The sequence below is a fragment of the Aethalodelphis obliquidens genome, unplaced genomic scaffold, assembly GCF_003676395.1.
Source record: "Aethalodelphis obliquidens isolate GAN/ISIS:26980383/991018 unplaced genomic scaffold, ASM367639v1 scaffold17, whole genome shotgun sequence".
In the NCBI taxonomy this organism is placed as follows: Eukaryota; Metazoa; Chordata; class Mammalia; order Artiodactyla; family Delphinidae; genus Aethalodelphis; species Aethalodelphis obliquidens.
The window spans coordinates 21,928,584-21,942,839 of record NW_020837961.1 but is presented as its reverse complement, the minus strand read 5'-3'; the positions used below and the strand labels follow the sequence as shown (position 1 = coordinate 21,942,839).

Here is a 14,256-nt window from a genome sequence, read left to right as displayed (position 1 = left end):
CGGGTTCGTGCCCTGGTCCGGGAAGATCCCACATGCCGCGGAGTGGCTGGGCCCGTGAGCCATGGCCGCTGAGCCTGCGCGTCTGGAGCCTGTGCTCCGCAGCGGGAGAGGCCACAACAGTGAGAGGCCCGCATACCGCAAGAAAAAAAAAAAATTGTCTTTTGTTAGAAGACTGTTTCACATCCCTTTTCCTTCAGTCTTCTAAAATGTTTGTAAGTTTTAGCATGTGAAATTGAATATTTCATCAGGAAGCATTAGGGGAGTTATTTTATTTTATTTTTTTTTAAGATTTTTTTTTTTTGATGTGGACCATTTTTAAAGTCTTTATTGAATTTGTTACAATATTGTTCCTGCTTTATGTTTTTGGTGTTTTGGCCGCAAGGCATGTGGGATCTTAGCTCCCCGACCAGGGATCGAACCTCATCCCCTGCATTGGAAGGCAAAGTGTTAACCACTGGATCACCAGGGAAGTCCCAGGGGAGTTATTTTAAAGGAAGATTTTAAAGAAACTTAACCACTAATGTATTATGCATGCTGAAAAACTAAGTGATAAGGAAGTGTAGATTTGTGTTGCTGAAATTTTCCCTTTCTCTGCCTTCCATCTTGTTGGCATGGTTAAATATTTAAGTGTACCTGCTGAGGGAAATAGGAGCTTGATGTTGTGATTGAAATAATGTGGCTGCCATGAACTATTCATCTTTTACTTCTCTTATAGCTCTCTGCTATAAGCAGTGGTAATGACCTGGCAAGAGAGTGAAATGACACAGGTTTTTTTTCTTCTTCCTATAGATTGAGATAATTATTTATTACTGCAGCCTGTTCTTACTGCCATATAAATTGCTAGGAAAGTGTACGAAGACCTCTTTTGTTTCTTAGTTCAGTCAAATTTGTATCCTTGTGAAAATGCCAAGTTGCAGTGCCATAATGGCAGTAAGATATATACGTATACAGTGGATACTATAAGGAAAACTAGCCCTTGTATTTGACTGTAAGTGTTAAAGTTACTTTCTAGGTTTGGCATGCATTTTGTTTGCTTCATTTGTTTTGGGGAGAGGTTGGAGGGGAAGGTGGGGAGTGAGGAGAAGAGGCTAGGATGTGCCCAAGATTTTCCCCAAGGCTGTATCAGCCCATGATAGCCTATGATGCCTATGATGAGATCAACTGATGGATTCCAACCATGTCAGAGCACGAAGCTTGAGTGCTAATATGATAACTGTCAAAGACCATTTCTTTGTTTTGCAGTAACAGAAACTGAAATCCAGGGAACTGAAGCAATATGTTGTTGATCACATAGCTAGTGAGCAGCTGAGCTGGATGGAGTATTGGTTTTTTGATTCCTAGCCTAGAAGTCTCTTCAATATATCTCCCATGCAGAGAGGATGAATTTCTATTAGATAAAAGTTAGTGCAATTTTGGTGATGAATAATGGTTAAGCAATTAGTAGTAGCCTCCTGAACTTGATGGGTGATTAATTGAAAGCATCATTAATCACTTAAGAATGATTTTTTTCTAAATTTTTTTGAAATCACCTTTGAAACAGCCTTTGGAAACATGAAATAGGTATTTCAGTTGTGACTGTCCTGATTGAAGAGAAGTGTCTTGAATATCCATGCTCTGTGGGTTGTCAGTTGTTACAGAATAAATAGGAAACAGCTTCTACATTTCACATTGCAGTTCACTGACAGGATGACCCATGATTTTGGGTGTCTTGTGTTTAGTTCTTAAGTTTATAACCTGAATTCCCCATTCTGTCTCCCACAAATCTCAGGGGAAGAAGCATGATTTAGGGTACTCAGAGATTCTTATCCAAAATGGTTTGTGAAAAAAAAAAAAGGTTTTAGAATCTCTCTGGTGTCCCTATATCTAATGTGACACAGAGGCACAGTGAGCAAATGCTTTTAGAAAGGATGGCACTGATAGACCTGCTCAACGTAGGGTTCCCACGAACGTTCAATTTGTAAAAAACAAACACAATATCTGTGAAGCTCCAAAAAAGCAAAGCACAATAAAATAAAGCACAATAAAACAAGATATGCCTGTATTTAAAAAGCAACCAGAAGCTTTTTTAAAGGGAATAAATAAAGCTAGAGTTCAGAAGCTTACTCCCATACTCCCATGGTGCATTGCTTCTTCATCTACCTTTGGCACTTTGAAAGGTTTGCTTTGTATTGTAACTGGTTATAAACTTGTGTGCTTTACACTTCTAGGAATGTAAGCTTTATAACATCATCTGTCATTACTAAGTCTTTGTACCTCTAATGAGCACTTAATCACTCTTGAAATGCATGTGTCCTGAAATCCTATAATCTTTTACTATAGTCTTAGATGCCCATTTTAGTAAAATTTCTAAAGAGAATTGAATGAAATATAATACATTAATGACAATAACAATTCTGTTGATACGGCTACTACTACTACTACTGGGATGAAGCGGGGGTAGGAAGAAGCACTTATTTTGTGTAAGTCATTGTGCTGAGAACTTGACATAGATCGTGTCACAATGTAATCCTTAAAACAAAATTATCATCTCCATTTTACAAAGTTTCACATGGTTAAGTGTCTTGTCCAAGGTCATGAAGCTAGCAGATAACTCAAACTCCTGAGTTCACACTTTTAACTCTTATTGCATGTATTAGTTTATTTCACATGGTTAAGTTCCTTGTCCAAGGTCATGAAGCTAGCAGATAACTCAGATAACTCCTGAGTTCACACTTTTAACTGTTATTGCATGTGTTGGTTTATTACCCAGTCCTGGGAGAGGGTGTGATAAATCTATCCTCTCATTCAAATCATTATGACATTATTTGCTTTAGTCAATGAAAAAATTTGAAACATTAAACCTAAGCTTTGTATACCTAGAAATTAAGCTCAGTTTGCTCCAGCAAAAATTTTAAACAATGCCTATGAGAAAAAAAAGGTGTCTTTAATTGTTATTGAGTATCAGTTTGGGGGAAAAAGAAGTCTGCAAATTTCTAGAAAAACCTGTGAGTAGAACCAGGGCTTTTATTAAAATATCTGTTTCACTATCGGGTACTAAAGAATTGTACAGAGATATGTCAAGTCATGATTTATGACAAGTTATTATGTCATTTTCAAGTAGGAAAATGGTATAATTAATTGTTAAAATCATCCCAGAATTGAAGCTAATGTAGTTTTTTACAAAATCATAGATTATACTGTCATCTGTATACACATCTTCTTTGTAATGAATGCTTAAGTTTTCTGTTAATTTAAAATAATTGAGTCAATATTATGATTTACACTGACTTAAAAATCACCAAGAAGCATTTTATTTTATATTTTAGTAAGAACCTTAATATACTATTTAAGTAAACCACTTGTATTTTTCTATGTACATAATCTTTATTTTATTACATTATGACATTAACTATGTATATGTCACCAGAGTTTTTCTATTTCGGTTTTCTTAAAATCATAATTCAAAAGATGTGTTTAAATTTGTACTTTATATATTTTGAGAAAATCTTCCTATGATCTGGTAACAATTGGGTTTCCTTTTCGCCTAACTTATTGTTTTAATTAGCATTTTAGTAAACTACTTATACTAATTTTCCTATTCCTGTTTTCTGACACCTCCAGTAATAAAATAGTGACATTTTGAAGGAATTGGTTGAAAGACACTGTTCGTATTCAGATTAAAGTTAAACACAAATTTAAAAAATGAAGCAACTGACAAAGGATTAATCTCCAAAATTTACAAGCAGCTCATGCAGCTCACTATCAAAATAACAAACAACCCAATCCAAAAATGGGCAGAAGACCTAAATAGACATTTCTCCAAAGAAGATACACAGATTGCCAACAAACACATGAAAGGATGCTCAACATCACTAATCATTAGAGAAATGCAAATCAAAACTACAATGAGGTATCACCTCACACTGGTCAGAATGGCCATCATCAAAAAATCTACAAACGATAAATGCTGGAGAGAGTGTGGAGAAAAGGGAACCCTCTTGCACTGTTGATGGGAATGTAAATTGATACAGCCACTATGGAGAACAGTATGGAGGTTCCTTAAAAATCTAAAAATAGAACTACCATACGACCCAGCAATCCCACTACTGGGCATATACTCTGAGAAAACCATAATTCAAAAAGAGTTATGTACCCAAATGTTCATTGCAGCTCTATTTACAATAGTCAGGACACAGAAGCAACCTAAGTGTCCATCAACAGATGGATGGATAAAGAAGATGTGGCACATATATATGGTGGAATATTACGCAGCAATAAAAAGAAATGAAATTGAGTTATTTGTAGTGAGGTGGATGGACCTAGAGTCTGTCATACAGAGTGAAGTTAAGTCAGAAAGAGAAAAACAAATACCGTATGCTAACACATATATATGGAATCTAAAAAAAAAAAATAGAAAAAAAATTGTTATAAAGAACTTAGGGGCAGGACAGGAATAAAGACGCAGACGTGGAGAATGAACTTGAGGATATGGGGAGGGGGAAGGGTAAGCTGGGACGAAGTGAGAGAGTGGCATGGACTTATATATACTACCAAATGTAAAATAGCTAGCTAGTGAGAAGCAGCCGCATAGCACAGGGAGATCAGCTCAGTGCTTTGTGACCACCTAGAGGGGTGGGATAGGGAGCGTGGGAGGGAGGGAGACGCAAGAGGGAGGGTATATGGGGATATATGTATATGTATTGCTGATTCACTTTGTTATACAGCAGAAACTAACACACCATTGTAAAGCGATTCTACTCCAATAAAGATGTTAAAAAAAACAAAGTTGGGGAAGGGCCAGTGGATGGATGAAACAAGAAAGGCAGAATGCTGGGAATTGTTGAAGGTGGGTGGTGATGGGTATGTGGAGGTTCACTGTACTCACCTCTACTTTGATGTGTGTTTGGAAATTTCCATAATAAAAAATTTTTTTTCAGAAAGAATATAAAATGACTAAATAAAGAAAATGAAGTGTCGCTTGGTCAATTAGGCTTAGATATAGGTTACAGCAACACCCCATACCGATGGGTGACTTGCTACCTATCTTAAAAAAAGGTGCAAGGGAAGAATATCATTATGTATTACAGTGTTCCCATGACATGATGCCAACATTTATTCTGTATATTTTCTTGCCCAGAAAAGAAAATTTGAGAATCTTAAAGGATGGTGGTTATTAATTTTTTTTTTTTTTTTTTTCTGGTATGTGGGCCTCTCACTGTTGCGGCCTCTCCCGCTGCGGAGCACAGGCTCCGGACGCACAGGCCCAGCGGCCATGGCTCATGGGCCCAGCCGCTCTGCGGCATGTGGGATCCTCCCGGACCGGGGCACGAACCCATGTCCCCTGCATCAGCAGGCGGACTCTCAACCACTGCGCCACCAGGGAAGCCCGGTGGTCGTTAATTTTATTTTAGGTTTTCATTATTATTGTCAGCCATAAAGTTTGTATGTTGATGACAGTGATGATGAGGAAAATCTTAATAATAAAATTTTCATCATCATTGAGTTGAGAAGAGTTGTTCAATGACCAACAGACTTAAAGAAGATAAAAACCTGGGTTTCTGGCTTTGCCAGTTTGTTTCCATGGATGAGTCTTTCTATCTTCATGAATCTCAGTTTCTTTATCTGAAAAAGTAATGGTTCATCCTAAATAATCTCAGTGGTTAATTTCTGTCTTCATGTACTGTGATTTTCTGATGTTTGCTGGGAGAGAATCTTCTTTACCTGGTCTCTGAGAAAGAAAAATGAAAAGGCACAAAATCAGATGTTATAGCCGATGGCCGGGTCATAGAGGAATATAGGGTTATCTGTAGTCTCTTCTGTTTTATTCAGCTGTAGTTTCTGTAATCGATGAGCACAATATCCCATGCGATTGGTATAGAGGAGCCATGGCTGATGCTGTTGTAGTGACAAGGGGTTACCAAGCAGGGCATGGATCCATGATCTTGGCGGCCACTCCTGAGAGCCGTGAGATGGTTTAACCTTCATGAGGTAGCTGCGTGCACTTACCATACCAATTCGTGATTCTACTAACAGGTTTCAATGTATTTTAAGCAGATTTGTTTATTACAAGCAACGCAAGTAAAGAGCGGTGTTAGTGGTTTTCAGAAACAAACATGTTTGGACATACTTTCAGGGAAGAGATGATTCTCACCTTTCCGCTTCCTTTATTTTTGATTGCAGAACTTCAGATGGTGGCAAGGTTGTTGGCACCATACAAGTCAGTGTCGTGAAGATGGGGGAGATTGAGGATGGGGAAGCCGACCACATCACGACAGATGTGCAGGGACAAAAGGTAGGGTCCCAGTCAGCTCACTGCACAGATTAAATTAGAAACGATCAGCTTTGCCAGCTGCCTGGATCGCCACTACCTCTGTGGGGTATGAAATCTCATTATTCCAAAGCTAAATGAGAAATCAGCTTTGGAATGGGAGTACCGTAAGTGTGTCTCATCCTCGTAACCCGACAGCCTATTTGCATGGAACTGTGCAAAGCCATGCACCATTCAAAACACCATTCTCTTTGTAGCTGGCTCCCATGTGGACACAACCTCTTCTCGGTTTGAAAAAAAGTATTGATCACTGTTGCATCCTGCCATAATTAACCCTATGTGAGATGCACAGAAGATTCTGGAAGGCCTATTGCCAAAAGTAACCACTTCTCCGCTCTCGAAATTCTCTTTGGAAAGAGATGCAGTTTGAATTTGGATTTCATTTTTATGTGAAGGAGGACAGATTTAACAACTTTGTGCCTTGTGAAATTGCAGAGAGAGAAGCAGGAAGTAGTAAACGGTGGAGGGGGAGCTCTGCTTGAGGAGCAATGCCAGCTGGGAGCGAAGCAGCTTCCTTGAAGGCCAGGATAAAAACCCCAGTATTATCAACATCCAGGGCTTTTACTTGTTTTCTACTTTCTTTTCTTTAAGAGAGAGACTTGATATAAGTATTAGTCTAAAGTTCTGTCTTAGGAATGTGATTGCCTGCTTTACTGAGACGCAGGGGACAGATTTACGAACTGCTAATAGTTTTTTTTTTTTTCCCCAGGGAAATGAATTTGTTTGTGTACTAGAATGCCTACCTTTTCATAAATGAGCATTTTTTTAATGACAAGGTCTATTGTGACCTATTTTCTGGCTTAGTGTTGCTTATCTGGGAGCATATTTTAATTTCTGGTACATCTACATGGGAGACGGTGCAGTGCTTATCTAACACTTAACAAATCATTAACTTTACCATAATAAATAAAATCTAAACTGCCTTTCAAAAAAATATTGTTCTTGCCCAGCATAGGCTAGGGTCTTACCGCATCCCCAAGCCTCATTCTCCTCTGTTCCCTACTACCCCTCAGAATAAAATCCAGGTCACGAACACATTCCAGTGAGGACCAATGTCTGAATCAGGTTGCTTGCAAATGTCAGGGCCATGGTGATGTCATGCAGCAGAGCGTTTTAGGATGTGTGTATTTAAGATTCTTGCCTTGTGGATGGCTCTGTCCTTCAACCCTTGTTAGCTCTGGAGTTCTACGTAAGACTCCTATTAGTCACCACCACATGGATGCTTATACTACAAAGATTAAGGAGGGAGGATCTGTAAGCTAAGAAGGTGGGGAGGGTGTGGGAGACGGGGACAGAATGAACTAAGCGCATGCGCTAGGAGACCAGGAGCTAAAACACTTCCCATCTCAAAGCAGGCCTGCTTTCCCTGTTCCCAATCTATTACCAGCCACCTCTCTATTTTTCTCAAAGCTGGCTCACCCCTTGACTCCTTTACAACGTTGCTGTTATGGGGTAGCACAAATTGAATCATATTCTTTTCATAAATGGAGAACTTGACACCCAGGAATATGCCCCACCAAAGTCGTACATAATGTTTCTGACTTAGTAATGTGAACTTAAAAATAAAGACTTAACTGAGCCGTTCTAGAAATAGGAGGTGGTAGTGTCAGCAAGTACCTTGTAGGAGTCATAAGTGTACTAAAATGGTAAACCCTTAAAGCAGTGTTGGTTTTAGCTCTGTCCTATCTGGATTCTTAGTAAACCTTGACCTCTTGTGAAGTGTTTCATAGAGTTACTTATAAACCCTACTGGCAATCCCTAGGAATAGTCATGAAGGACATGTAATAAGGTCCACTATGCATGGTATTTCGCAGAGTTATGTGGAAATAACTTTATCTTGGTGTTTTTCAAAGCGTGGTCAGAATCATCAGAGGTGTTTGTTAGAAATTCAAATGTGGGGACCCTTTTGCAGATCTGCTAAATCAGAATCTCTATGAAGTGTATTAACACAATCTGTTACTAATAGTGATTTAAGTCCTGAAGTTAGTCAATGGCTGAAATATATGAAAAGACAAAGTAACTGAAATGGAGTTTATCCCTAAAACAACATCCCTCTCACTGGTTTGTGTGAATGGGGGAGAAAGAAATGGAACTACTCTTAAAACCATAGTCATGTATTGAGTGACACAGGCTATCGCTCATTTATAAGGAGCAGCTAAAAGGTTCATACCTATGTTTATCAGCTTGGGCTGTCATAATAAAATACCATAGACTTAAACAATGGAAATTTATTTTCTCACAGTTCTGAAAGGCTACGAAGTCCCAGATCATGGTGTCAGATGATTCAGTTCCTGGTGGCTGCTCTCTTCCTGGCTTCCAGATTTCTTGCTGTGTCCTCACAAGGCTTTTCCTTGGCACAGATGCACAGAGGAGAGAGGGAGAGAGAGAGTGAACTCTGGTGTCTTCTCCTCTTCTTGTAAAGGACACCAGTCCTAGCATTAGGGTCCTACTCTTATGACCTCATTTAACCTTAATTACCTCCGTAAACGTCTTATCTCCAAATACAGTTACGTGGGACATTGGGACTTCAACATATGATTCTGAGGAACACAATTCAGTTCATAACAATACCCCGATATAAAATATTACATTTTAATCTTGACTCTTACATTACCTCCAGAGCATGGAATAAAATATAAATGAGGGCTTCCCTGGTGGCACAGCGGTTGAGAATCTGCCTGCTAATGCAGGGGACACGGGTTTGAGCCCTGGTCTGGGAAGATCCCACATGCCGCAGAGCAGCTAGGCCCGTGAGCCACAACTACTGAGCCTGCGTGTCTGGAGCCTGTGCTCTGCAACAAGAGAGGCCACGACAGTGAGAGGCCCGCGCACCGCGATGAAGAGTGGCCCCCGCTTGCCACAACTAGAGAAAACCCTTGCACAGAAACGAAGACCCAACACAGCCAAAAAAAATAAATAAATAAAAATAAATTAAAAGAAGCTTCAACATTAAAAAAAAAATGACAAAGGAGAAAACATTTTAAAAAAATATAAATGAAAATCCAAACTCTTTCTTCTCACATACATTTACTTACTTGTTTCCTAAAACCATATTATTATGTACTTTTTATCAAGGGAAACTTGTACAGAGGGTCATTCACCATATTATACTGGCTCAAACTTCTATTTCATACGTACATACATAGAAATAGAACGCAGCGTGTTAAAATCACGTAGCAGTAGAAAGAAAAATTCACAAAAGGCCTACAAACATCATCCTTTTACAAAGCTAACATATTAGGTGAAATATCACATTAGGTATACCAAGCTTTTTGTTTTTAATTTTGGGGTCATCTTTGACTGCTTCCTGCCTCTCATACCTACAGTCAGTATGTCAGCAAATCCTGTTGATTTTGACTTCTGAATAAATCTAGAACCCGGCAACTCGTGAGCCCTTCACTATAAACAACATCGTCTATCACCTAGATTTTTGCAGTGGTCTCTTAAACGTCTCCCTGACTCCCTCCATCCTCTTTCCCTGACCTCCCCCGCCACCATCATAGTCCGTTATCAGCACAGCACTTAGTAAAATGTAATGCGGACGTTGTCATTCCTCCAATGGCCTCTCATCTTCCTGAAAGTATAAACCCAAATTCTCACTTAAAGTCCTCTGAGTGTTGGCCCCCTTCATGTCCTTCACCTCCTCCTCTACTCCTCATTTTTATTCATTTCAGTCCAGTCACATTATCTTCTTTGCTGCTCCTTGAACAGTCCAGGTATATTTCCAAATTGGGTCCTTAAACTTTGTTATTCAATCGGCCTGTGAAGCATTTTTCCCAGTAACTGTGCTTCACTCCCTCACTTCCTCTGATCTTTCTACAAAATCACTTTCTCACCAAAGGCTTCTCTGCCACCATATCTAAAACTGCAATGCCTACCCAAAACTCTGACTCTCTTCTCTGCATTATTTTTGTCCTTAGTACTTATCACTGTCCAACATTATATATCTTTTTAGTTTATCTCATATATTGTTTATTTCCCTCATTAGAATTAAACTTCCTGAGGGCAAGATATTTGTCTATTTTGTCCTCTCTTTTACCCTCAGCTCCCAGAACAGAGCCTGACACGAAAAAAATGAATGAGTGAATAAATGAAGTCAATTTCACTTTGAAGCAATTAAATCCAAAATTGTCTCCTAGAAGGGAAAATATTTGGCTACCTATAGCACTGTACAAACTGACCGGTCAATAAATAAAGCATGTAATAAGGATGTAGTGAAGAGTGTAGGATTATGAAGGAAAGAAGAAGAAATTAAATTTTAAAAAACCTTTGAAATAAGTAGTCAAGAAAAAAATGCTACTGAGGAAAGGAGAACCAGGAAACAAAATCATCAAGGGAGGTGACAGTAAGTAAAAGCCAACAGGATCAACTGAGAGAGCCCAGTTCACCACTTTGCCTGCCCCAGAGATGCCTGGGCTTCTTGTTAGGGCAGGAGGGTTAACAATCCTCTGGTGAGGCTGGTTAAACCCAGCTCCTGCCTTGTCTTCCCCTTTTGTCTAATGTCTATATTATAGCTGAACGTTGCAGAGTACTAATGATCAAAGTGGTAGTGATTTCTTCAAAAAGAAGGAAAATGCCTTACTTATTTATGACCATGGCAAAAATGGTATAAGTGGAGTAATAATGTCTCCCTTTGACTATGAAGCTAACCCAGCTAGTCTTTTGATGACCTGCTGCCCTTAGGTTATTTTGACCCCATACTTAGAAGAGGTGTTTTAAGTGGACTTTCATCAGACTTAATCAGGGAAAAACTAGAGTCCTTGTGTAGCTAAGGACCAGTGTCAAAAGGTTTCCTCCCTTTATCTACCCTAAATATAAAAGTTGAAAGTTATATAACAGGCCCTACTTATCTTTATAGAATATTAAAAGGCATATAATATTCATCATTCATTCATCAAACAATACTACATTTTATGTTCTAGGCATTGGACTAGTTTCTGCGTATTCAGCAATGAACCAAATAGACACGGATGCCACCTTCTGGGGAAGTAACAGTAAAAGAGAAAGTAATATACTGTTGATCAGATGGTGCTGTGTTCTACAGGAAAAATAAGACAGAGTGCAAGGACTAGGGAGTGCTGGGCTGTGGCCTTCTTAAACTGGATGGTCAAGGATAGATTCACTGGTAATGTGATATTTGAGCTGAAACGTACAAGAAAGAAGGGAACAAGATGTGGATATCTGAAAGGAATAGGAATTGTAGACAGAGTGAAGAGCAAGAGCAAAGGTCTTGAGGAGCAAGATGCTTGTGGTGTTGAAGGAGCAGCAAGGAGGCCAGTGTGGTTGGAACTGAGGGGTCAAAGAGCAGAGTGGTAGGAGTTGAGGACAGAGGTTCATGGGGCAGGGAAGACCAACCCCCATGAAGGTGTTAGACTCTGGGCTATGTGTAAAGACAGTTGAGGAGCTGTGAGTATAGGTATGAAATCTGATTCATGTTTAAGAGGACTGTTCCAGCTGCTGTGTTGACTAGGGCCTGAAAGGAGGCAAGGGCAGAAGAATGGAGTCTGATTATTGTGAAGATTCAGGGAAGAAGTGCAGATGAGCTGGATCAGGGTGTGACTGATGTAGAAAGTGAGACGTGGCCAGACTCCAGGGAGAAAGGCTACCAAAAAAAAGAATTACCATTTTCTCAGAAACAAATGGACATTTCTCCAAAGTAGACATACAGATGGCCAACAGACACATGAAAAGATACTCAATCACTAACCATTAGAGAAATGCAAATCAAAACCACAATGAGGTATCACCTCATACCTGTCAGAATGGCCATCATCAAAAAATCTAGAAACAATAAATGCTGGAGAGAGTGTGGAGAAAAGGGAACACTCTTGCACTGCTGGTTGGTGGGAATGTGAATTGGTACAGCCACTATGGAGAACAGTATGGAGGTTCCTTAAAAAACTACAAATAGAACTACCGTATGACCCAGCAATCCCACGACTGGGCATATACCCTGAGAAAACCATAATTCAAAAAGAGTCATGTACCACAATGTTCATTGCAGCTCTATTTAAAATAGCCAGAACGTGGAAGCCACCTAAGTGTTCTTTGACCGATGAATGGATAAAGAAGATGTGGCACATATATACAATGGAATATTACTCAGCCATAAAAAGAAACAAAATTGAGTTATTTGTAATGAGCTGGATGGACCTACAGTCTGTCATACAGAGTGAAGTTAAGTCAGAAAGAGAAAAACAAATACCATATGCTAATGGACATATATGGAATCTAAAAAAAGATACTGATGAATCTAGTGGCAGGGCAGGAATAAAGATGCAGACATAGAGAATGGACTTGAGGACACAGAAGGGGAAGGGGAAGCTGGGATGAAGTGATAGAGTAGCATCGACATATATACACTACCAAATGTAAAATAGATAGCTAGTGGGAAGCAGCCGCGTAGCACAGGGAGATCAGCTCGGTGCTTTGTGACCACCTAGAGGGGTGGGATAGGGAGGGTGGGAGGGAGGCTCAAGAGGGAGGAGATATGGGGATATATGTATATGTATAGCTGATTCACTTTGTTGTGCAGCAGAAACTAACACAACATTGTAAAGCAGTTATACTCCAATGAAGATATATATATAGATATATATATATATATATATAAAACAACACTGAGAGTAGCAGTTGGAGGAAGACAGGAGATTTTGAGATGTTACATTTGACATTCCTCTTAGACATCCAAGTATGGATATATCTAAGCAGTTGGAGCTTCAAGTCAGAATTCAGGTGAGATGTCCAAGCTAGAATTATATATTTGTGAGTCACCAAATGATATTTGGTTGGTACTTAAACCATGAGACTGAATGAGATCACAAAAGCATAGCAATTTTCATATTTTACACTCTTCAAATTATTTATGTGGATTTTATCTATTGATATTTACTGTATTAGAGATTTTGCTTATTTGGATTATATCCATAGACATTTATCATATTAAAAACTCAAACAAGAAATGTTTAAAACAGAAGAATACATAAGCACACATACCATTAACTGTCAAATGATTGTGTCATATAGCTTCTAGAAAATTCTACCGTATGCTTGTAAGAGAGAGGGGAACAGACAGGAATTCCCTGGCGGTCCAGTGGTTAGGACTCTACACTTTCACTTCCAAGGGCCTGGGTTCAATCCCTGGTCGGGGACCTAAGATCCCCCAAGCCACGCGCCGCCCCCGCCCCGAAAGAAAAAGAGAAGGAAACAGACAAATAATATTTTAGTATTAATATGAAAATAAAGTTGTCTTCGCCCTGTGCTAGATGCTACAAAGGGTGCAAAGGCAAAAGTTATCAGGGACTTCCAGGAGACTCCAGACCAAACTTTGAAAAGTGTGATTGATGGAATAAATCAACAGATGTGAAAGTACTTGGCCATGAAGTGTCTTGATGGATTCATACAGAGCTTTATGATTATTGTTCATACAATATTGCTAATTTTCTAGCTCAGTGCATGGCAAATTGATATGTTAGCTGAGAGTCAAAATCATTTAGCTCCAAGAATTTTACATATCATATGTTTCGTCTGCTTGACCACACTTACCATCAAATAACACTTTTTAAACTATTAATCAAAATCAATAGGCTTATGGCGCTACATCTGGTACCAAAAGCACGTGATGTTTGTTATTCCTGCTCAGAATCGCAAATGTAAAGTTACTACATTGAGAGCGCACACCATGTAAGTGTGTAATGCTGCAAATATCCACCATAATAATAGCAATGAACAGTAGAAATAGCGGAACCTTCTTAAGCACAGATTCCTCATCATTTCCATCTTTGCATTCTCTGTAGCAACCAGCACAGTGCAAAAAGATTCTAAGGTCAATGTAAAAAAACGTAAAAAAAATAAAATAAAAATGGCCTAAGGAAATAAGAAATAAGGTTCTTGGCTTTGAAAACTTTCAATCAAAATAAATAGAGACAGAAAAGGTACACTCAGGAAAC

General features: G+C 39.0%; 1 protein-coding gene across 3 annotated transcripts in view; it reads left to right on the top strand.

Annotated features, from left to right (window-relative positions):
* The window catches only part of INPP4B (inositol polyphosphate-4-phosphatase type II B), a 493,426-nt gene that overhangs the window by 272,950 nt on the left and 206,220 nt on the right, over positions 1-14,256 (top strand). For all 3 annotated transcript variants that reach the window (XM_027117065.1, XM_027117067.1, XM_027117064.1), the window contains one exon: positions 6,160-6,271. In XM_027117065.1, coding sequence (XP_026972866.1) covers positions 6,160-6,271 — 112 coding nt within the window. The remainder of the gene's footprint in view (positions 1-6,159; positions 6,272-14,256) is intronic.